Source organism: Oncorhynchus mykiss, chromosome 7 (genome assembly GCF_057628025.1).
Source record: "Oncorhynchus mykiss isolate SJ-2025 chromosome 7, ASM5762802v1, whole genome shotgun sequence".
Taxonomy (NCBI): Eukaryota; Metazoa; Chordata; class Actinopteri; order Salmoniformes; family Salmonidae; genus Oncorhynchus; species Oncorhynchus mykiss.
In genome coordinates this window covers 34,810,552-34,836,655 of record NC_143028.1, presented here as the reverse complement: position 1 = coordinate 34,836,655, position 26,104 = coordinate 34,810,552, and the positions used below count along the sequence as shown (strand labels likewise).

The window sequence follows — 26,104 nt, the reverse complement described above, 5'->3', positions numbered from 1 at the left end:
GGCTCTGTCTCCCTCTCCGGTGGCTTCTACCTCGGGTTCAGATCCTCAGAGCTCCCACTCTCATCAGACCATGAGGCTGACTGAGAGACCGGCCCATTCAACATAAACCAGCTGTCATTTTAAGCTCTATGGTGAGAAACATCTCAGTTCCCAAGGCAAAAACCCTGTACTAACCAGGAGCACGAGTACAGGACATCACAAGGCTGCTTCCGACTGTTCTACGACAGATGCCGGGAGTTGACACTGTCATGGTCCATGTGGGGTCAAACAACATCAGGAGGGCTTGCTCGGAACATTTGAAAATGGATTTTAAAGAACTGATTTTAGCATTAAAATACTCCAAAAAACAGCCAATCATTTCAGGTCCAGTACCATCGTTGGGCCGTGGGTGTGAAAGATTCAGCAGACTGCTGGCATTACACATCTGGCTAAAATATTACTGTAGCTCTGCTACATGGATAACTTTGACACCTTCTGGAAACAGAGGACACTCTTCAGGAATGACGGAGTACCTCCAAATCATCTTGGCTCCAGGACTCTGTCCATGCATTTCAAGGCTCCGTTGAGACAATGACTTTTCAATGATCCAACACCATCTCAATGAACCCCTACCATTGTGACAATGAGTCATCATAATGCTGTATCAAATGTACATGATCCTAAAGGCATTGAAACATGTCACTGAAACATGCATGAGAGCACCAGCTGTTCCAGGCGACTGTGTGATGACGCTCTCTGCAGCCAATGTGAGTAAGACCTTTAAACAGGTCAGCAGACATAAGGCCGCAGGGCCAGACGGACTACCAGGACGTGTACTGCGAGCATGCGCTGACCAACTGGCAAGTGTCTTCACTGACATTTTCAACCTCTCCCTGTCCGAGTCTGTAATACCAACATGTTTTAAGCAGACCACTATAGTCCCTGTGCCCAATAACATGAAGGTAACCTGCCTAAATGACTAAGCAACCCGTAGCACTCATGTTGTAGCCAAGAAATGCTTTGAAAGGCTGGTGATGGCTCACATCAACACCATTATCCCTGAAACCCTAGACCCACTCCAATTTGCATACCACCCTAACAGATCCACAGATGATGCAATCTCTATTGCACTTCACACGGCCCTTTCCCACCTGGACAAAAGGAACATCCATGTGAGAATGCTATTCATTGACTACAGCTCAGCGTTCAACACCATAGTGCCTTCAAAGCTCATCACTAAGCTAAGGACCCTGGGACTAAACACCTCCCTCTGCAACTGGATCCTGGACTTCCTGACGGGCTGCCCCCAGGTGGTAAGAGTAGGTAACAACACATCTGCCACACTGATCCTCAGCACAGGGGCCCCTCAGGGGTGCGTGCTCAGTCCCCTCCTGTACTCCCTGTTCAATCATGACTGCATGGCCAGGCACGACTCCAACACCATCATTAAGTTTGCAGATGACACAACAGCGGTAGGCCAGATCACCGACCACGACGAGACAGCCTATGGGGAGGAGGACAGAGACCTGGCCGTGTGGTGCCAGGACAACAACCTCTCCCGCAACTTGATCAAGACAAAGAAGATGATTGTGGAATATAGGAAAAGGAGGACTGAGCATGCCCCCATTCTCATCGACGGGGCTGTAGTGGAGCAGGTTGAGACTTCAAGTTCCTTGGTGTCCACATCACCAACAAACTAACATGGTCCAAGCACACCAAGACAGTTGTGAAGAGGGCACAAAAAAACATATTCCCCACAGGAGACTGAAAAGATTTGGCATGGGTCCTCAGATCCTCAAAAGGTTCTACAGCTGCACCATGGAGAGCATCCTGGTTGCTACACTGCCTGGTATGGCAACTGCTCGGCCTCCGGCCACAAGGCACTACAGGGGGTAGTGCGTATGGCACAGTACATCACTGGGGCCAAGCTTCCTGCCATTTCAGGACTTCTATACCAGGCGGTATCAGAGGAAGGCCCAAAAAATTGTCCAAGACTCCAGCGACCCTAGTCATAGACTGTTCTCTCTGCTACCGCACGGCAAGCGGTACCGGAGCGCCAAGTCTAGGTCCAATAGGCTTCTAAACAGCTTCTACCCCCAAGACATAAGACTCCTGAACATCTAATCAAATGGCCACACAGACTATTTGCATTACTCCCCCCCACCCCCTCTTTTACGCTGCTGCTACTCTCTGTTATTATCTATGCATAGTCACTTTAAAAAATCTACCTACATGTACATATTACCTCAATTACCTCGACTAACCGGTGCCCCCGCACATTGACTCTGTACCGGTACCCCCTGTATATAGTCTTGCTATTGTTATTTTACTGCTGCTCTTTAATTACTTGTTCCTTTTATTTCTTATTCTTATTTTTTAAACTGCATTGTTGGTTAGGGGCTTGAAAGTAATCATTTCACTGTAAGGTTGTATTTGGCGCATGTGACTAATACAATTTGATTTGATTTGATTGGCAAACACAATATAAGTAACTTTATGTGCCCCTAATTGCACCGAATACCTCTGTTTATCCTACAGCTATTGTATGCAGTAACCATGAGCCTCTGAACCAGAGTTACACTGTTTGCACAGGGGCGATGTGCTCTAGTAGGAAGATCATTTTGTGTAGTTCACCCTGCACTATCAGCTCCAATATAAATAACATGAGCAAGTCTACTTCTGATAAGCTTCCCAGTAAAGCATTAAAATCAATCAAGCAACCCAGAAAATTGCTAAAATTAGGTCATATTAACAGCCTGAGAAACAATGTCCATTACTTCAGTAAATTGCTTGTAACAGATTACATAAATATTCTGCCTATATCTGAAACTCACTTAGATCATACCTTTGGTACAGTGGTAGCAATACATGGTTATAACATCTACCGAACAGACAGAAATGCCAACGGGGGCGGTGTTGTGGTCTATATTCAGAACCACATTCCTGTAAAGCTTAGAGATGATCTAACATTAAATACTGTTTAAGTAATATGGCTACAGGTTCATCTGCCTCACCTAAAGCATATTCTTGTGGGAAGCTGCTATAGACCACCAAGTGCTAACAGTCAGTATCTGGATAATAATTGTGAAAAGTATGTGATATCAACAAAGAAGTATATTTTCTGGGTGATTTAAATATTGACTGGCTCTCATCAAGCTGCCCACTCAAGAAAAAACTTCAAACGGTAACCAGTGCCTGCAACCTACCAGGGTAGTTACAAACTGCACAGGAATTAAATCATCAACATCTATTGATCACATCTTTACTAATGCTGCAGAAATGTGCTTTAAAACAGTATCAAAATCCATAGGATGTAGTGATCACAAAATAATAGCCATATCTAGGAAAACCAAAGTTCCAAAGGCTGGGCCTAATATGGTGTATAAGAGGTCATACGAGAAGTTTTGTAGTGATTCATATGTTGATGATATAAAGAATATTTGCTGGTCTGTGGTGTGTAATGAGGAGCAACCAGACATTGCACTTGACACATTTATGAAATTGCTTATTCCAGTTACTAATAAGAATGCAGCCATTAAGAAATTTACTCTAAAAACAGATCCCCTTGGTTTGATGAGGAATTGAAAAAAATGTATGGTTGAGAGGGATGAGGCAAAAGGTATGGCAAGTAAGTTTGGCAGCCCAACTGATTGGCAAACTTACTTCAAATTAAGAAATCATGTGACTAAACTAAATAAAAAGAAACTACACTATGAAACGAAGATAAATGATATAAAGAATGATAGTAAAAAGCTTTGGGGCACCTTCAATGACATTTTGGGGAAAAAAAGCCAACTCTGCCTCATCATTCATTGAATCAGATGGCTCATTCATCACAAAGCCCACTGATATTGCCAACTACTTTAATTACTTTTTCATTTTCAAGATAAGCAAATGTAGGGATGATATGCCAGCAACAAACGCTGACACTACACATCCAAGTATATCGGACCAAATTATGAAAGACAAGAATTGTACTTTCGAATTCCGTAAAGTCAGTGTGGAAGAGGTGAAAAAATTATTGTTGTTAGTAGCTAGCCAGTTTGAGTTGAAACACTATTGAAAGCTGGCATCATGCATCAAACATGTTTTCAGTTTTTTTTATTTTAAATATGAGCTAGCCAGCTAGTTAACAGGGATCAAATCTGTCTTCAGGTGCAACGTTAGCTATCAAATCTTCCTATCACATTATATGTCAGGGAGAGGCTATGTATTTAGCTTGTTGTATCACATTATAATAACCTAGTATCATAGCTACATAGCCTATCCCATAATGACATGAACATCAAATCAAATGTATTTATCACATGCTTCGTAATGTAGCTAGCTATAAACAAAACATAGCTATTTACCAACAACACGCCAGTCTTAGATTTTGATGGTTGACAGCCCAAGTAGAAGAGGTAATCCATATCCTATCCATCTGCCCAAGATTGTTGAACAAACTTATGGAAGCCCATTTTCATTCCTATTTTCAGAGGGAAATGTGCGTGCATTACATCCACATGCAGACAACAAATGTTCATATGGCAGCTGGGGGGCAGACCACATGGTGTTGTTTCTGGGCAATTGGGCATCATTGGCAAAAGTGTAAATAATCCATACCCAATCCTCCAGTAAATTGTGACGAACTCACTTACAAAACTTTGTTTTGGACGAACCTGACTTTATGACCAAAATGATCCAATTTACAGTTGGTAGTCGATTTTGACACTACAATTAATGTTTCTGACTCATATTGGGGCGGCAGGGTAGCCTAGTGGTTAGAGCGTTGGACTAGTAACCGGAAGGTTGTGAGTTCAAACCCCCGAGCTGACAAGGTACAAAGCTGTCGTTCTGCCCCTGAACAGGCAGTTAACCCACTGTTCCCAGGCCGTCATTGAAAATAAGAATTTGTTCTTAACTGACTTGCCTGGTTAAATAAAGGTAAAATAAAAATAAATAAAATAAATATCTATGCGACATAAGCTGTTTAAAAGTTGGTTCTAAGTGGCAATTCACCTTTACAGTTGTGTTGGTAGCTTTTATGGTTTTGCCGCTAGAGGTGGCAGAGGGAGAAGAATTATGAACTATTTCTAAAGTTGTGTTTGGCTTTCAGCGAGCACACTTTAATTACACAGTTTAGTTTATTGAGTAATTGACCATATTGGAGTTTAGATGATTATTCAGAGTACATCTAATGGATTTCCATGCACACGTCAGTTACAAACAAAAACAGGATTTCCAAACAGACAACAATTAATCACATTTCAAATATTTCTGTCAAAGCAAAGTGGCCTACTGACAAATCACAACGTCTGGTGTGGTGATCCTCAGGTAATCATGAGGATGTTATACTGTCCAATAGGCATACAGTTCAATCATCTCTTCCCCTTCATCCTGGGCGAACAGGTATGTGGCAAAGTCGATCATAAACGGCTTAAGCTTATGCTCGTTTGACTCCCACCACGTTCCCAAACAGCACAAAGAGGAAGAAGATGACAAAGACAAGAAAGTAACGGTCCATGCAGTAGGTACTCTTCTCCTGGTTGGTCTTCCTGCGACAGTTCTTTAAGACGTCCTCCATTGGGGGATTCTATGAATCACATCACCCTAAATCCTCTCGGGATTTCAAGATTTCAACATTCACAAAACTAAAGAGTAATGCAAAGTGTCTGGTGATTATAAATTTACAGCATCAATACTGCTAGAGTGTCCCTTCTGAATACTTGTATTTTGTGTGTGTGTGTGTGTGTGTGTGTGTGTGTGTGTGTGTGAACTAAACATGGAAAATTGGCTTTTGTCAATCAGGTCAGTCTCCTCTTTCACCGACAACATGAGTGACAGGAGCAAATTGCACAAGCCCTTGCCTCAGTGTCACCTCTCCCATGTCCTGTCATGAAGTAATTTGTCTGTGTGGACTGTCCATTTCTAACAGCTATTTCTAACAGATCCATGCAGGATCTGAGCCCTCTCTTTATTTGAGTCCACCGCTTCACTCTCTGGGGTCAGGTGTTAACCCCCTTTGGGCTCAGGATTGATTGGTTTCTGCGGCGTGCTTTGCCAAGTGGTGGGTTGCCCATTGTTGAACCCACATTTTGCGTGCTCCTCAGTCAGAGATGTATTTGTACTTTGTGATAAAGATGATGTCGAAGTACATCATAAACAAGGACAGTGCATGCTTTCAGTATCTCTACATTTAGGAAACATTTGGAGGTAATATCAGAATCTCAAAAAATCCCGTACTCCGATAGCCATATAAAACAATGCTGATGATGCAGATTGTCAAGCAATTTAGCTAGTGTGTAATTAGTAGGATGTGATTATTTATTAACTTTGAATGCAAATGCAATATCCCCAGACACTCTTTCCAACCACCTACCCCTATGTGTATCAGTTATACAGAAGTGCCTTGTGAGGGTCAAGTTGATGAGGAAGCAGAACTGACAAAGGCTTGCATGAAGGTTTTCCAGGGTTGTATAAATCACACAGCCAGTGTACTGCATGTAATTAATTCACTCTAGATTTAAATCGGGCTCACTCAGATGCCTGGAGCCTTTTCCAACACCCTGTCAGTGTTATAAAAATTATGGCACAACCAAGCTCAGGAGAAAATACTACAGATCATTCTTCTCAAACAAAGCATTGTTGAACCTGTTCACCTGAAAACAGCGTTCTTCTTTAGAATAATCTGTGGAGCTTGGTTTACAGAGAATTGTCTTGATTTACATTTCCTTTGTGGACCGTGATGGACAATAGCTTGACTGTAAAACAGATATAGGCATATTGAGTCATCTTCCTGGGAAAGCATGGGATTTTACAGTAGTACTGAACCAACTCTTGTAAATTGTTATTTTTGTTCCAACGCCATTTGCCAAAACAGTTGGCAAGATAACAGCACCCCACCCATACACATGCCACTAGCTTGGCACTAAAGCTGAAAGAGGATGAGTGTGTTACAGGCCAATTTGACAAGGATCTCGATATACAGCAAATTATTCAATATGCATTGCAGCTGGCATCAGTGAGTGAAATTGCAGATATGGGCTGGGCTAATTCTTATTTAAAGTCTTCCTTTTTCCTGGATTGTCTTTCCCAGGTGGGGCCTATATCAATTGTAAATTCATTTCGTTTCCATAATTCAGTGAAGTGCTCTTTGTTGGAGTTCATTCCAGTAATTGGGGGCGTCCACGTACTGTTTCCTTCATCCCAGATGTCTCTCACAACGGTTGCGTAACACAAGTTTCCTCCTCATTGCACTATGGCTACTTCTTTAACGCAACTATTCCGCAGGAAAAGCATAGAAACAATGAAGGTCCTGGCTAAGGGTGGACTGGAGATTTATCAGACAAGGGTGGTGGGCTGGGCTGGTTGGGGCAGGGGCTGGTCTCCTTGTGTTTACACAGCATGCAGCGGCGGGCGATCTGGACTAGCGTGGCGCGGAACCGCTGTATCCGGAAGGCATAGACCAGAGGATTGAGGGCAGAGTTGACATGGGACATAAAGATGCCCATGTACATGGCGCTCTTGGGCATCCCACACTCCGGGCAGAAGAAGAGGATGCAGTTCATGACATGCAGGGGCAACCAGCATAGAGCGAATAGCAAGACGACGAGCGCCAGGGACTTGGCTAATTTTAGCTCCTTGTGCAAGTACTTGCTGGTGTCGCAAGTGGCCTCTGCACGCATGTTGAGCTGCTTCCGGATCACCCTGAAGATCTCAGCGTACAGCGCGATCATGATGGTCAGAGGAACCACCACCCAGCCGAAGAAGTTGAAGTAGACCATGTAGTCCATGCGCATGACCGTGGTAAATGTGCAAACTATTATGTCATCACTGGTGGTGCTGAGGTTACCGTGTGTGTGCTCGTTGTGCCAGCCCAACATTGGCACCAGCCCGGTCAGGGCAGAGAGGAGCCAGCACAGGAACACTGCCACCCATGCCCTGTTCTGGGTCACGATGATGCTGTACCTGAAGGGGACCAGAGGAATGATCAAAGTCAGTTTGAAAAACTACACAGTCAAACATGGAACATGCAAAACAGTTGGAGATAAAGTTTCGCTTAGACTTCAGATAATCTCCAGTCAAATATATCTAGAAATATCTTTTCATAAGCCATCTGTGTGAAATGCTTGATAGATGCATTAGGCATGCATTTTTAAAGTACATGTTGTTATAAGTAGCAAAGCATGAGATGTTATGAATAACAATGATGCACAATCTCGGTTTATTGCATTATTAATTAAATTCATGTATGGACTGTTATACTGTTATACCCATTTGCTTCAGTGCCACTCAAGCTAACAGGGTGTCAAACGTATTCTGTGACAGAAGCACAATGCATTCATATATGAATTGATGGTGATTTATAAAGAGTCACCAAATTTCCTGAGGACAAAGATATGGATTTTTGGGATGCAAAATACTGAAAGCTAAGCAAATGTAAACATCTACATTTCTTTCCTGATTTATTGATTTATTTATTCTATTTTTATGTGAGAAAATAAAAGATGGCACTATGAAACCAATACAATTTAAACCAAATGTATGATAATTTAATATTAAACAGCCAAATTAAGGAACCGTTCCCTTTAATAGTAAGTTCCCACTGGGCACAAACGCCAAATCAACATCTATTTCACATTGGGTCAATGTCATTTCATTGTAATGACATGGAAACAACGTTGATTCAACTAGTGTGTACCCAGTGGGATTGGTCCCCTGTCCACATGACAATACAAATAAATAAGACGCACCAGGAACTTTGCCAAAAATGCCAAACGAACCAGCCTTAAAAATCACTCCTTGGGACAGACAAGACCATTTTAATATACGTAAAACCTTTCAATGTCTGGCCCATTGATTTCTATTCAACTAAGCATAGATATATGGCTTTCCGCAGTCTGAGAGAAATTCTCCTCAGATACACTACATTACCAAAAGTATGTGGATACCTGCTCGTCCAACATTTCATTCCAAAATCATGGGCATTAATATGGAGTTTGTCCCCCCTTTGCTGCTACAACAGCTCTTCTGGGAAGGCTTTCCATTAGATGTTGGAACATTGCTGCGGGGACTTGCTTCCATTCAGCCACCAAAAGAGCAATGGTGAGGTCAGGCACTGATGTTGAGCGATTAAGCCTGGCTCGCAGTCGGCGTTCAAATTCATCCCAAAGGTGTTCGATGGGGTTGAGGTCAGGGATCTGTGCAGGCCAGTCAAGTCCTGCCACACCCATCTAGACAAACCATTTCTGTATGGACCTTGCTTTGTGCACGGGGCATTGTCATGCTGAAACCGGAAAGGGCCTTCCCCAAACTGAAGCACAAAATCGTCTAGAATGTCATTGTATGCTGTAGAGTTAAGATTTCCCTTCACTGGAACTAAGGGGCCTAGCCCGAACAATGAAATAATTGGCACTATGCATTGGGGCAGGTAGCATTCTTCTAGCATCCGCCAAACCCAGATTAACAATAACAGCACTTACAGTTGACCGGGACAGCTCTAGCAGGGCAGAAATTTTACGCACTGACTTGTTGAAATGTTGATATCCTATGACGGTGCCACGTTGAAAGTCACTGAGCTCTTCAGTAAGGCCATTCTACTGCCAATGTTCGTCTATGGAGATTGCATGTCTGCGCACTTGATTTTATACACAAGTCAGCAACGTGTGTGGCTGAAATAGCCAAATCCACTCATTTGAAGGGATGTCCACATACTTTTGTATATATAGTGCACATTGCTACCGCATACTCCCTTGGTATCCCTCGCACATCAATATAAAGAGGCCTTTGAAAAAGTCCACTTATACAGCGCCCTCCTAAAGTAATCACACCCTTGAATCAATACATGTCAGAATACCCTTTGGCAGTGATTACAGTTGTGAGTCTTCTGGTTAAGTCTCTAAGAGCTTTGCACTCCTGGATTATACAATATTGGCACATTATCCTTTAAAAAATTCTTCAAGCTCTGTCAAGTTGGTTGTTGATCATTGCTAGACACACATTTTCAAAACTTCCCATAGATTTTCAAGACGATTTAAGTCAAATCTGTAACAAGGCCACTCAATAACATTAAATGTCATCTTGGTAAGCAACTCCAGTGTATAGTTGGCCTTGTGTTTTAGGTTATTATCCTGCTGAAAGGTGAATTTGTCTCCGAGCATCTGCTGGAAAGCACACTGAACCAGGTTTTCCTCCAGGATTTTGCCTGTGCTTAGCTCTGTTCCGTTTATTTTTATCCCCCCAAAAACTTGCTAGTCCTTGTTAATGGCAAACATACCCATAACATGATGCAGCCACCACCATGCTTGAAAATATGAAGAGTGGTACTCAGTAATGTGTTGTGTTGGATTTGCCCCAAATATAACACTTTGTATTCAGGACATAATGTACTTTTTTTTAAACAATTTTTTTGCAGTTTTACTTTACTTTATTGCAAACAGGATGCATGTTTTGTATTTGTTTTATTCTGTATAAGCTTCCGTCATCTGTACAGGCTTCCTTCATTTCACTCTGTCATTTAGATTAGTATTGTGTGGTAACTACAATGTTGTTTATCCATCCTCAGTTCTCTCCTATCGCAGCCATTAAACTCTGTAACTGTTATAAAGTCCCCATTGGCCTCATGGTGAAACCATTGAGCAACTGAGTTAGGAAAGACGCCTGTATCTTTGTAGTCACTGGGCGTATTGATACACCATCCAACGTGTTATTAATAACTTCACTATGCTCAATGGGATATTAAATGTATTTTTTTTCTTCTATTTTTAACCATCGACCAATAGGTGCCCTTCTTTGTGAAGCATTGGAAAACCTCCCTGGTCTATGTAGTTGAATCTGTGTTGGAAATTCCCTGCTTGACTGAGGGACCTAACAGATGTGTGGGGTACAGAGACGAGGTAGTCATAAAAAAATGATGTAAACACTATTATTGCACACAGAGTGCACACTATTATTGCACACAAACATATTATGTGACTTGTTAAGCACATTTTTACTCCTGAACTTATTTAAGCGTGCCATACCAAAGGCAATGAATACTTAATGACCCAAGACATTTCAGCGTTTCGTTTTTAATTCATTTGTGAAAATGTACAAAAACATAATTCCACTTTGACATTATGCGGTGTTGTGTGTGTGGGCCAGTGAAACAAAATCAAAATGTTATCAATTTTAATTAAACATGTGGGAAAAGAAGTCGAGGGGTGTGAATACTTTCTGAAGGCACTCTAAGTTAATGTATAATTAGAATGAACAGAAAATGGTCCTCACTAGGAATACAGTAAAATTCTTAATTTGTTGCCCTCAAGCAAAATCCATCTCATTATGGACAATCCTCTATTAAAAGTTTAAAACCCCGATTATTCTGTAATTTCATGACAGGTGGTGCTGCAGACCAGATAAATGTATTTCATGTGATGTATTTCAGTTAAGGTATGTTTTTTTTGTCATGAATTTGGCAGTTGTTTTTCAATAAATAGCATGCAACCGGTGGCTATACAGTGGACTCACTTGATGGGAATCTTGACCCGGAGGTAGCGGTCAATGGCGATGGCCATTAGAGACAGGATGGAACCCTGGGTGATGATGAGGAGCAGACAGGCGAGGAAGAGGCAGGTGTAGAATTGAGTCTTCAGCCCCAGACTAATCACTATAGCCAGGGGAATGACCAGGGCTCCCACAGCGATGTCGGCCACCGCTAGAGACACGATGAAGCAGAACGTGGTGTCTCTCAGGGCGCGGTTAACACAAACCACCAGCACCACCAGCACGTTTCCCAGCACAGAGGCCAGGGCGATGGCTGTCTCCATGGAGATGTAAATCATGTCCACATGCTCCCGTGGCTGGATACCGGGAAAGGAAAACATTTTAAAAGTCCTCAGATCTCCCTTTGCCTTGCCTCAGAATGGAAATGGTTTAAGAGGTTTTTCTTCAATTGGTCCTATGGATTCAACTAATTTCATTGTGTCCTCCTCCATTCTACGTGTTCCCTCTGAGTTGCTGCTGTTGAGAGAAGCGTGGGTTGTCGCTGATCTGGCATTGATTGAGTGGGCCCTATGTCAATTAGAGCATCTGGGGAGATGAATGTCCAGCGTCCTCTTCTAGCTCCACACTGACTGACTGACAAGCTGATCCCCTGCTTCTCTCCTCCACTCATCCTCCTCCTCACTTGCTCTCACTCTTGGAGAGAGGCTCTCTCTGAAACAAGGGAGGGGCCTCGTTCTCTTTGCAGCAGTCTGCAGCACCACCACCTCCCATCACTCCTCTGGAACAGTAGCGAGCTCCCCACATACCATCAGAAGTGTGTGTGTGTGTGTGTGTGTGTGTGTGTGTGTGTGTGTGTGTGTGCGTGTGTGTGTGTGTGTGGGGGGGGGGGGGGAGCTGTGACTATGGTCTGGCAGGTGGGTCTTATAAAACAAGCATTTGGGAGATTGCATGCTTTTCGTCAGGGCCACTCAAGCTAATAGGGTATCAAATAAAGTTGGAGTGCCAAGGTGCCATCTTAAGTTTTTAGTACTCTGTCACCTGAGATGCACTACAAATATGACCGTAACACTTTATTTTTTGTATTTATTTCAAGTCAGTTAAGAACAAATTCTTATTTACAATGACGGCCTACCCCTGCCAAACCCGTATACCGCTGAGCCTATTGTGTGCCGCCCTATGGGACTCCCAATCACAGCCGGTTGTGATACAGCCTGGAATCAAACACGTGTCACCTCTATCACTGAGATGCAGTGCCTTAGACTGCTGCGCCACTCGGAGCCCACTTACCCAAGAAGATTTGTGAAGAACCAAACGAACAATCTGCCCCCCACGCATTTGTGCTAACCAAGACCGCTGTCATCCTCTCAAATAGCTTTGCATAAATTAATGGACCTTACACTGTGTCCAGATGTTCTGTAAGTGATGTGACGTTTTTACTTCCTGAATATCCACAAAGAGAATCTGTAGAGATATAGAACCTTAAATCCCCTATAGATTAATGTTATACCCTGCCTTTTTGCCTTTAGCCTTAAAGGTGAATTAATAAATAATCTTTAGTGTGGCTGGAGTGCTTCCCAGTCTTAAGGCGAACCTACAATGCTGACATCGATTTCTCCTTAATCAGAAAGCATCAGTACACAAGCTACCATGGGAGTAATTCGAATTATGTAATGTGCAAGTTATGATTTGTGGTTCTTCAGGAGCAATCCATGGTTTAATTTCATTCCCCAGCTAATTAACTTGTGAGAAAGATAAACTCAGCAAAAAACAGAAACGTCCCTTTTTCAGGACTCTGTGTTTCAAAGATAAATCATAAAAATTCAAATAATCGTCTTCATTGTAAAGGATTTAAACCATGTTTGCCCATGCTTGTTCAATTAACCATAAACAGTTAATGAACATGCACCTGTGGAACGGTCGTTAAGACACTAACAGCTTACAGACGGTAGGCAATTAAGGTCACAATTATGAAAATTTAGGACACTAAACAGGCCTTTCTACTGACTCTGGAAAACACCAAAAGAAAGATGCCCAGGGTCCCTGCTCATCTGCGTCAACGTGCCTTAGGCATGCTGCAAGGAGGCATGAGGACTGCAGATGTGGCCAGGGCAATCAACTGCAATGTCTGTACTGTGAGACGCCTAAGACAGCGATACAGGGAGACAGGACATACAGCTGATCGTCCTCGCAGTGGCAGACCACGTGTAACAACACCTGCACAGGATCTGTACATCCAAACATCACACCTGCGGGACAGGTACAGGATGGCAACAGCAACTGCCCAAGATACACCAGGAACACACAATCCCTCCATCAGTGCTCAGACTGTCCTCAACAGGCTGAGAGAGGCTGGACTAAGGGGTTGTAGGCCTGTTGTAAAGGCAGGTCCTCAACAGAGATCACTGGCAACAACGTCGCCTATGGGCACAAACCCACCGTCACTGGACCAGACAGGACTGGCAAAAAGTGCTCTTCTCTGTTGAGTCACGGTTTTGTCTCACCAGGGGTGATGGTCGGATTTGCGTTTATCGTTGAAGGAATGAGCGTTACACCAAGGCCTGTACTCTGAAGCAGGATCAATTTGGAGGTAGAAGGTCCATCATGGTCTGGGGCGGTGTGTCACAGCATCATCGAACTGAGCTTGTTGTCATTGCAGGCAATCTCACTGCTGTGCGTTCCAGGGAAGACATCCCCCTCCCTCATGAGGTACCCTTCCTGCAGGCTCATCCTGACATGACCCTCCAACATGACAATGCCACCAGCCATACTGCTCGTTCTGTGCATGATTTCCTGCAAGACAGGAATGTCAGTGTTCTGCCATGGCCAGCGAAGAGCCCGGATCTCAATCCCATTGAGCACGTCTGGGACCTGTTGGATCGGAGGGTGAGGGCTAGTGCCATTTCCCCCAGAAATGTCCGGGAACTTGCAGGTGCCTTAGTGGAAGAGAGGGTGTCACGCCCTGACCTTAGAGCTTTTTATGTCTCTATTTTGGTTTGGTCAGGGTGTGATTTGAGTGGGCATTCTATGTTCTCTTTTCTATGTTTTTGTATTTCTTTGTTTTGGCCGGGTATGGTTCTCAATCAGGGACAGCTGTCTATCGTTGTCTCTGATTGGGAACCATACTTAGGTAGCTTTTCCCACAGGGTTTTTGTGGGTAGTTGTTTTCTGTTTAGTGTTTGCGCCTGTTTAGTGTTTCGGTTTCATTTATTCTCTTGTTAGTTTGTATGAGTGTTCAGTTCAATAAACAAACATGAACACTTACCACGCAGCGCTTTGGTCCGACTACTCTTCCTCATCCGACGACGAAAACCGTTACAGAGGGGTAACATCTCACAGCAAGAACTGGCACATCTGGTGTAGTTCATGAGGAGGAGATGCACTGCAGTACTTAATGCAGCTGGTGGCCACACCAGATACTGACTGTTACTTTGATTTTGACCCCACCCCTTTGTTCAGGGACACTATTCCATTTCTGTTAGTCACATGTCTGTGGAACTTGTTCGGTTTATGTCTCAGTTGTTGAATCGTGTAATGTTCATATTAAATATTTACACATGGTAAGTTTGCTGAAATTTAAACGCAGTTGACAGTGAGAGGGCGTTTCTTTTTTTTTGCTGAGTTTAGTACGTTTTGAATAGTACATTAGTGCTTAACACTACCTACTCCGTTGTTATTCTATATCGGCAGGCAGATGAACAGCAGGCAGATTTATTCTCATACAACACACTTCTTCCTTTTCATCATCTTAAAACATAATCTTTTTATGTGATTTTTTAAAACTTGAACTTCACACAGGCTAACAGCCCGCCAGTTGTACTTCAAGCCTCATTCTGTATATTCGCTCCATCAACTTGAACATTCTGGACCAGCGCTTTGCTAGAATAGTCATGGAGCTAGAAAAGGGACACACAATTAAAACATTCACATATTGAGATATCATATGCATGGAAATGAATTGGAGTGGAATAGCAGAATTTTGATAACCGGCAGCAAGCCGTAGCCTCGTACGAACCATTCTGATCTCCCAAGCTTAATGTGAGCTCGGGAGATCAGGATGGTGTGTTCGAGGTTAAGCAAGCCTGTAGACAAAAACATTTAATTAACCTAAAACACAGTTCTCTCAATAAGGCAATGTTCATCTCTGAATCAGAAAATCTTGGCAGTTGGCAGCCACTTCAAAAGATGCAGTAATGAAGCAATCTCTGTGATGGCCCCTCTCAATCCATTAAGGAGAGTAGAGGTTTCAACGTCTGCTGTAAACACATTCATTTTATACTCTCTTTTTTGGAGGAAACCGATGACTCTGGACTTTTTGGGGGATCATTGCCTCTGACCTCAGACTGTGCGCTGTGCGTTAACGTGTTGGTGAGCAGACACAGAAGTAAATCACTTGTCTTGGAGATGGTATCACCTTTCCCATGTGCTGTATGACATCTGCAGAGAGGGTCCCAGGCAATGTCCCCTGTAATTTCCTGAGGCACTGAGCACATTTGTTATCATTTGAGCGGACACTTGAAAGTTGTGAGAATTCTGTGCAACTTCCAGCGCACGTTTACATGGAACACTGAGGCTGTACCCCTACCGTTTTTGACAGTAACCAATAGCCTATTGTGGCTATTTGAGCATAATGTAGGCCTACCAACAAAACCAATGGAGCAAATCACATAACATTTTCACATGGAAATTGTTACGGTGCGTGAATGAGGACCCAAAAGCGAATTAACAAAACAGAGTATCTTTAATTACAAAACAAAACGTAGGCTCAGACGGACAGGCAGATTCCGACAGGACAGGACAAGGTTACAGGAACACGACGATGGTCTGGTTCAGGCATGAATGACACAAACAAACAAACAAGAATCCGACAAGGACAGGAGCAGAAACAGAGAGAGATATAGGGACCTAATCAGAGGGAAAAAAGGGAACAGGTGGGGAACGGGGTGAATGGGTAATTAGGAGGAGACAAGGCACAGCTGGGGAAAAGAGGGGGAGAAAAGGTAACATAACAACGACCAGCAGAGGGAGACAGGGTGAAGGGAAAGGACAGAGACAAGACAACATGACAGTACATGACAGAAATAGCTTTGATTTCTATGATATAGCCTACAGTATTTGTGGTGTTCAATGCAAGTCTACATTGCATGTGACTTTTTTACACTATGAAGGGCTTGATATTTTCTATTTTAACTTGGTCTGTAACACCATTGGCCAAATAGCTGACTGTAAATGGCATTGTATTGTGTTGTATGATGCAAGAAAACACTTTACAAAATCAAATGTATTATTATTACCATACAGAAAATTTGACAATGTAGACTACCCCTCTGCCTATAGGCTTATTTGCATATTCAAGCCTGTCTCAAAATACAACACTGCCCATTTACTTAAGAGTTAAGCGTTTCACTTTATTGGCTTTTCAAAAGACAGCTTGAAATGTGGCCTACTTGTTTTGTGCTCTTGTAGGAAGCAGTAACTCCCCATTGCTGACCTATACTTATCTATAACTGGGCTAATAACTCGATAACTAGGAAAGAATATCAATTAATATGAACACGCTCGGCTCTGCGCTCTAATCTGAATCTGAAAAGTGAGCTTTGATGTGAGGGTTGGTAAAGGTATAGTGACAAGCTTTTATTGTGTATAATTAAGTGATACTCCCCGAATGCTTCCAGGGTATTGTCCCTTTCATACAACAGGTTACCAACATATTCAAATAAAGTTTTGACATATTTTAATTAAAAACGTTATTTTTATTAATTTATTCATACTATGTCATCCTTCCACAAAATATAGTCAATAACAATAGGGCTATTTACAGGGGGTAGCGGTATAGCTAAATAACAATAGGGCTATTTACAGGGGGTAGCGGTACAGATTCAATGTGCGGGGGTACCGGTTAGTCGAGGTAATTGAGGTAATATGTACATGTAGGTAGAGTTAAAGTGACTATGCATAGATAATGAACAGAGAGTAGCAGTAGCGTAAAAGAGGGGAGGGGCAATGCAAATAGTCTGGTTAGCCATTTTATTAGCTGTTCAGGAGTCTTATGGCTTCGGGGTAGATGCTGTTGAGAAGCCTTTTGGACATAGACTTGGCACTCCGGTACCGCTTGCCGTGTGGTAGCAGAGAGAACAGTCTATGACTAGTGTGGCTTTGACAATTTTTACGACCTTCCTCTGACACCGCCTGATATAGAGGTCCTGGATGGCAGGAAGCTTGGACCCAGTGATGTACTGGGCCGTATGCACTACTCTCTGTAGTGCCTTGCGGTTGGAGGCTGAGCAGTAGCCATACCTGGCAGTGTAGCAACCAGTCAGGATGCTCTCCATGTTGCAGCTGAAGATCTGAGGACCCATGCCAAATCTTTTCAGTTTAGCAATGGCGCCGGAGAAGAAGGCAGACGTTTTACATGTCCCCAACCGATTATGTTTTTTGTTTGTTCATTTGCATTTCTTGTAACTTATTTTTGTACTTATTTTGTACACAATCTTATCTTATGACCGATAATATCTTCTTGACATCAGGCCTGTGATTACTCACCACGGACTGGCAGAATCCTTTTTTTCCTTTAACGAGACTGGCGCAAATGACATACTGCTTTTTCGGGAACAGGCCCAGATCACTGGGATTTGCATGAAGAGGAGGCGGAGAAAAAGGGGCCAGAGGGCGGGCTGCCTTCTGAAAATTCATAGGCGATCGAATAAACCCCCACTTCCTTCCATTCTGCTAGCAAACGTGCAGTCTTTGGAGAATAAAATCGATGACCTACGTTCAAGATTAAACTACCAACGGGACATTCAAAACTGTAATATCATATGCTTCACGGAGCCTCTATATCAGGCGGTGTCAGAGGAAGGTCTTAAAAATTGTCAAAGGCTCCAGCCACCCTAGTCATAGACTGTTCTCTCTGCTACCACGTGGCAAGCGGTACCAGAGCGCCAAGTCGAGGTCCAAAAGGCAGCCTCTACCCCCAAGCCATAAGATTCCTGAACAGGTCATCAAATGGCTACCCAGACCCCTCTTACGCTGCTGCTACTCTCTGTTTATAATCTATGCATAGTCACTTTAACTCTACCTACATGTACATATTACCTCAATTACCTTAACTAACTGGTGCCCCCGCACATTGACTCTGTACCGGTACCCCCTGTATATAGCCTCGCTAGTTATTTTACTGCTGCTAGTTAATTATTTGTTACTTTTATTTTCTATTTTTTTCTTATTTATTTTTTACTTAAAACGTATTTTTATTTATTTGTTCTTAACTTCTTGAAGCATTGTTGGTTAAGGACTTGTAAGTAAGCATTTCACTGTAAGGTCTACCTACACCTGTTGTATTCAGCACATGTGACAAATAAAATTTGATTTGATTTGAGTAAAGGTGGTCTAGAGTTTTTTCCCTCTGGTTTCACATTTAACATGCTGGTAGAATGGATTTAAGTTTCCCCGCATTTAAAGTCCCCGGCCACTAGGAGCGCTGCCTCCATAACAATTAGCAAATGATGCATGATGAAAATGTGCTCTCTCATCAGGACACTGCTGTTTAGAGAAGCTTGCCAACAACACAGGTAACACAATCACTTCAAACTGAAGCTTGAAAGACTAGCTGCAGTTCGTTTCATTTGACCTGTTTTCTATTGATATTTTTAACTATATATCCATAAAATGTTTTGACTGGCTGAGAAAAGCTGTCTCATCCTGACTCCCGACACGTTCATTACTATGCGACAGCTTGAGATCTAATTTGAATATTGAAACAATGTTGCAAATGACAGAGAGACAGACAGCAAGGTTAATACAAACCTCCGCTGTTGAAAACTAAATGTTAGTCTAAAAGAAATGTGAGATAATGTCTATATGCTATATATAGTGGAGATCAAGTTTATAAATTGCCTGGCTTGGCTGATGAGACAGTGGATTGGGCAGTAAAATGGAACAGAGTAAATAGGGATTCTAACGTCACAGATTTAGCCGGTGGTAACTTGTGGAAAAGACACCGGCTGGAATGCAGTTTTAACCCATCAGCATTCAGGATTAGACTCAGCCGTTGTATAATATGTAATATACCTATAGAAGAGATGTTTCAGGCCAATGAGTGGCTCAGTTGGTAGAGCATGGCACTTGCAAAGCCAGGATTGTGAGCCCAATTCCCGGCGGGACCACCCATACAAAAAAAAAAAAACTTTTTCACCTTTGGAGTGGAGATGCTTTAGAGAAAGTTTTGCTAAATGGTATATTATCTACAGTAGACCTCTAGTGAAAAGGCACCAGACTTCTGACTTCTGGGTACATTTTGCGACAGAAAACAACTGGCCAGTGATTACACCTCTGAGACTGTATCTCTATGAATATCTGTCATGAATTAGATTAGTACCATGCAGATATCCGTCAGGTTCCTCTGGGATTATGTGACTGTGGTGAGGTGGTCCTATTACCGGTTCACCAAATGAGTGCAATGTTCTCCACATCCTCACCAAACATCCTATTCTAGAGATGATGGATGCCTCGAATTACCCATTAGTGCTAATGCAGCTCTGAAGCTACAGTACAGAGCACTTGCTATCTTATTAAGACTGATGTAATGCACCTCCACACAACGAAGATGGTCGTAGCCTGGATGAATGTGTTTCAATGGTGAAACATAAAGCACAATGAGTCACCAGATATTGTTGTTTTGCTCTGGGGGAACCAGCAATAAAACAATGGCATTGAAAGCCAAAATACCAATAGCATCTCAGAAGGCTAGGAGGAGCACAAGCTGCTCCTGCATTATCGCCCACACAACAACTTCAGTTATGGGCTGGGGCTTATTTGACAGACTAGACTAGACAAAGGAAAATCACTCTGTCAGTGTTATATTTAATTTAAAAGTTTGTCTACAAGCTAGAAAGAAATCAATATTTAACAAAGACAAATAACCAAGCCACTGGTAAGCATGCTATCTAATTTATTTGTCTGTTTGTATGAGTGTTTCATCTCTTATAATGGTTATTGTGTTTGTAATAATGTGTTTGTTTGCTTTGGTTTTTTGGTTGTCATTTCTGCTTTCATAAATTAAGTAGAATTTAAGGATAACTCAGCAATGTGTCCTTCAGGAGAAGTGAAAGTGTTGATTCCCTTGTTACCCCCCAGGGATTGTGGGTATACACTTTTGACATCTGTACTGGAACATTGTGGAATATTATCCAACAACAACCCACATCGCTGGTCACTGTCACTCAACTGGATCAAACGGAATATAACCATTTACTGCTGAAGCAAACAAATCATTAAATGCAATTTTTATTTCCTTGTTTCATCTGCCCCTCAAACATGCACCTTTATATTGGAGATTAAACATATTCATTGGATAACTGGCAAATACTGCATCATATTTCTATTTCTGAGCAACTGAATCATACAGATTTTTTTTCACCTGTAAACAGGAAATCTATAAAAGTAAAATTAAAAACTTATAAGAACCCAGTGCCCACCCACCTGACATCCTCCCCTGCCTCCATGTCCATTTTTATTCTCACCCTTTTTGTTTATTAACAAATGCATTTTTTTTAAAACAAAATGCAAATAAATATACCCTTGGCAATAGATTTCCCATATGAGAATTATACAGGTTCTAAATAAGGTATTGATACTCGTTGCTAAGGGACTATCGCCTCTAATGGCTGCCTACACTATTAACATGTTGTATCCTCAACTGTGTAGCATCTCTGTCAATACTTCTGGCCGCACTGTTAGGGTTGCTGCTGATATTGTTCTCAGTGGTCTGGTTGCTCTGAAAGCCCTGGTTTCATCCTCTACGGGATCGGTGTCCCTATACCGGGACGGTTGAGTTAACATGCGCTAATGTGATTATTATGACGTTGTAAGTAACAGCCAACTTTCCAGGACATAGACATCTTTATGTGGGCATCAAGCTTAAATTATTGTTAATCTAACTGAACTGTCTAATTTCCAGTTGCTATTACAGTGAAAAAATAGCATGCTATTGTTTGAGGAGAGTGCACAACAACAAAACCCTTTTATCATGGCAACTGGTTTGATACATTCACCTCTGAAGGTAAATAATGTACTAATCTTGCTCTAATTTGTCACCCTGAGGGTCCCAGAGATAGAAATGTAGCATAGTTTTGTTTGACAAAATCCCTTTTTATATTAAAATGTAGGAAATGCTGTCTCTCGCTCCACACACACCCTGCCCCGGACATCTATAGTAGAAGTTAGAAAAACACTTAGGTCGAAGTCATTAAACTCGTTTTTCAACCACTCCAACAATTTCTTGTTAACAAACTATAGTTTTTGCAAGACGGTTAGGACATCTACTTTGTGCATGACGCAAGTCATTTTTCCAACAATTGTTTACAGAGAGATTATTTCACTTATAATTCACTGTATCACAATTCCAGTGGGTCAGAAGTTTACATACACTAAGTTGACTGTGCCTTTAAAACAGCTTTGAAAATTCCAGAAAAGGATGTCATGGCTTTGGAAGCTTCTGATAGATGGATGTATTTCAAGGCCTACCTTCAAACTCAGTGCCTCTTTGCTTGACATCAATGGAAAATAAAAATAAATCAGCCAAGACCTTAGAAATAAAATTGTAGACCTCCACAAGTCTGGTTCATCCTTGGGAGCAATTTCCAAACGCCTGAAGGTACCACCTTCATCTGTACAAACAAAAGTACACAAGTATAAACACCATGGGACCACACAGCCGTCATACCACTCTGGAAGGAGACACGTTCTGTCTCCTAGAGATGAACGTACTTTGGTGCAAAAAGTGCAAATCAATCTCAGAACAACAGCAAAGGACCTTGTGAAGATGCTGGAGGAAACATGTACAAAAGTATCTATATCCACAGTAAAACAAGTCCTATATTGACATAACCTGAAAGGCCACTCAGCATGGAAGAAGCCACTCAAAGCACCCCCACAACATGATGACCCCAAGCATACTTCCAAAGTTGTGGCAAAATGGCTTAAGGACAACAAAGTCAAGCTATTGGAGTAGCCACAGAGTTACCTCAATCCTATAGAAAATCTGTGAGCAGAACTGAAAAGTGTGTGCGAGCAAGGAGGCCTACCAACCTGACTCAGTTACACCAGCTCTGTCAGGAATGGGACAAAATTGTGGAAGGCTACCCGAAACATTTGACCCAAGTTAAACAATTTAAAGGCAATGCTACCAAATACTAATTGAGTGTATGTAAACTTCTGACCAACTGGGAATGTGATGAAAGAAATAAAAGCTAAAAAAAATCATTCTCTCTACTATTATTCTGACATTTCACATTCTTAAAATAAAGTGATGATCCTAACTGACCCAAGACAAGGAATTTTTACTCGGATTAAATGTCATGAATTGTGAAAAATTTAGTTTAAATGTATTTGGCTAAGGTGTATGTAAACTTCTGACCTCAACTGTAAACGTTCCTTTTGTCCAGGTGGGAAAGGGCAGTGTGGAGTGAGATTGAGATTGCGATTGTGTCATCTGTGGATCTGTTGGGGCGGTATGGAAATTGGAGTGGGTGTACGGTTTCCGGGATGATGGTGTTGATGTGAGCCATGACCAGCCTTTCAACGCTACCGACGTGAGGCAGGTTAGGCAGTGAGAATACAAATGTAAATTGACGTGGGAAAGGAAACATCTAGTGGTGGTAATTTCCCATCGTATCTGGTAGGAGTACGTTTTCTGGGACTATGTATGCCTGACTTGGTGAACCTATTGAAGATGTCCAACGTGGTGGAGAAAGCTTGGGGTAAAGTTAAATCGTTGAATGTCACGTGAAGTGGGCTTGTTCCATTTTGTGTGTTTCTGAGGATTAGAAAAAGCAATTTGGAGATCATGATTTGTCATGCCTTGAGCTATGGAGCAGGGCACCCAATAAAGGAGTCATTTCTGTAGTTTCTGAAGAAGTTTATATTAATATGCTTAAGGAAAATCGTTGGTCCTTGTGTGACAGTTGGGAGGGAGGGACACACACGTTCTGAAATTCTGGAATTGCATTATATCATTGCACTGTGATATCATTGCACTCTAATACCAAAAATGGCATCGGTGTGCTTTAGGACAATGTGACGCTTCAGAGTGGTCAGGTAGGCTTCAGCCGGCTGGACTTAGGACCATGAGTACACCACAGAGCTGGCGGACATGCTGTGTGAAGGCAAAGCTTCTGAAAGGATTTTTGGACCATCACGGGAGAGTTGAACAGAGGCAGCTGCTGTCAATCTGTATGTGTTGCGCTTTTTCTCCGAGTTGTAAAAGCAAGCAGAGGAGAAACTGGCTACTCTTTAGTTGACTGATGTAGCTGGCAAGGTAACTGCTGTTTAACTTAATAGAAAAAATAAATAAAATAGTTTTTATTCCCAGTGCTGCTAGTAGTGTAACTGAGATGTAACGTTAGCTAATGTTTCATCCTCTCTTGACTGAGGTGAATTAATTAGTTAGCTAGTAGCTACCACAGCCAGTTCAGATCTAGCCCGTAGCTACCTGTCAGATAGCGATATGAGGTGGCTATTATTATAGTCAGTATAGCAATGTAATGTCGATTTGTCAGTTTCCCTAGCTAATTCCCTACTTTTCACACCGACACAGTAATAAACAGCTCTTCAGGCTTCACTGTCATGGTGGACCATCAGTACACAACACTATGATCAGCATGTCTTAGCTGGATTAGATTTAGACAGGTGTCCCAGTAGAGTCAGACAGCTAGGGAAGACCAGTCTATGGAGCTCAGTTAAATTTTGCAGTACACAGTGTATTCACATTATCAGTGAATAATACAAAGTTCCATCTTGAGTTGATGGGTATCAACAGGAAAGCAGCTTAATTTTAAAGCTACAGTCTGGGATCTGGGAATAATGGTAATTTCAATTGTTGAAACATTGATTCTATTCTTGGATAATATAATGTATACATGTACACCAATGTAATTCTTTGTCATGCATCATCTTAGGAGGATCAGATGGTGACGGGTCTCAGCAGGGTCAGGCAGCCAGGGAAGACCAGTCTGTGACGGAGCTAATGATCATTTTTGCAGTTACAACACTTTATTCTCTCTATCCAGCAAACACTGGACAAGCCAGATGCTTCAAAGCTTCAAACTATTTTAAGACAATCTGACACACCACCAAAGTTGATTTCTAAACTGTAACAAGGGTTGATAGAGGCTTTCCCCGATGACACAAAGCATGTGAAACAATAATGTGAGGAAGACCTGGTGGAAACTATTGATGATGACTATAATGATGAATGGATACAGATATGTTTGAATGCCCAGTCATGTTCACATAATCTCAGACATAAATAACTGCAGTTTAAGACCATCCATAGAACGTACTATATGCCAGTGTAACTAAATAACATGCACTCAGAGATGTAATTCCTCTGCTGGAGGTGTAAAACACAAAAGGGGACATATTTGAATACAGTATGTTATGGTCTTGTGAAGGCTGGCTGAATTCTGGCAGAGTATGTCTTTTATTTCAGCGTGTCTACAGATTCTCCCTTCTCCCTGTTTTTGTTTGCTTGGAAATGTTGAAACTGTGGACTGTTATCAAATGAAACTGTAATCAAGCATTTAAGAAATGCATTGCCATTAATTGGAAGGTTGGTTATGCTCCCACAATGTCACAACGGATGGCGGAAATGTCAAGTTATGTATCACTAGATTTGATTCATTAAAATATTAAGGGTATACTGTGCAACTTTCGTAAGGTACGACAAAAGGAGTCTGTATTGAAAACAGGCCCATGTCAGGGGAGATACCTATTTAGGCAATCCTTAGCTGCTGGGCTGCTCAGTCCTTGCCCTGGGGGTCTGCCGGTACTGTGGGTTGTCACTCTGACCCTGGCAAAGCACACCCAAAAACAATAATGAATGTTTCACTAAGATCCTTAATCTGAGTGGGGTGTGTTGGGTTGGGGTGTTGGAGGATGGTAGACCCCTAGGGACAAGATGGGGTAGAAAAGAGCTTTACAATACTATTAGGCCTATGAGATAAATTACATGGAGGATATGCTGTTTCTGTGTGTTCATACATATGTGTGTATGTTGTTGTTCCCACTTCTTTTGCAGTGTAAGCAGTGTCAAATTTTTGGACACGAAGAAAGTGTTTGCAGACGGTGAGGAGCCAAGATTGTTCGACGTGTGGAGAAAATCACTTTGATGGAGCCTGTATAGCAGAAGAGAATTGCAAAGGAATAAAGTGTTGTAATCATGGTGGAGAGCATGAGGCGACATCCTTGGAAAACCCAAATAGGGTGAAAGAGATGGAGGTGGCCAGAATCAGGAAACAGACTGAACTGCCCTATGTGGTGGCGGTAAAAAGGGTAGAAAGATTAAAAGGTCCAATGTTGTTGGGAGGCTACAGAGTTGGCCTCCCACCAGCAGGATCCAGATATGCTGCATGTAAAGAAGTTGGACTTAGTGGGTTTTATGGCAATGGTGATCAATGGAACGGCTAATGTGGAGGGAAACCCCACTGTATGGAGTTGACTTTTTTTTCACCCGTACAGCGATAATGCACCATAAATATTGGATGCCAACCGCCATTAAACCCCACCGAAGAAGAAAAAATCTAAAACTACATCAACAGCGATGGCTGCTCTTGAGAAGCTTAGCGTTGATGCTGCAACCGTGCTATTTTTTTTCACATTGTTT

General features: G+C 42.2%; 1 protein-coding gene across 1 annotated transcript; it reads right to left on the bottom strand.

The window, feature by feature from the left end:
- Nucleotides 1-5,091: 5,091 nt before the first annotated feature.
- Nucleotides 5,092-12,215, bottom strand: LOC110527752 (adenosine receptor A1). Its single transcript, XM_021609249.3, has 2 exons — nt 11,470-12,215; nt 5,092-7,929 (listed from the first exon to the last, which is right to left on the bottom strand). Exons 1-2 carry the CDS (start codon nt 11,823-11,825, stop codon nt 7,281-7,283), a joined length of 1,005 nt encoding a protein of 334 aa, XP_021464924.1. The 5' UTR covers nt 11,826-12,215; the 3' UTR covers nt 5,092-7,280.
- Between the last annotated feature and the right edge of the window lie 13,889 nt (nt 12,216-26,104).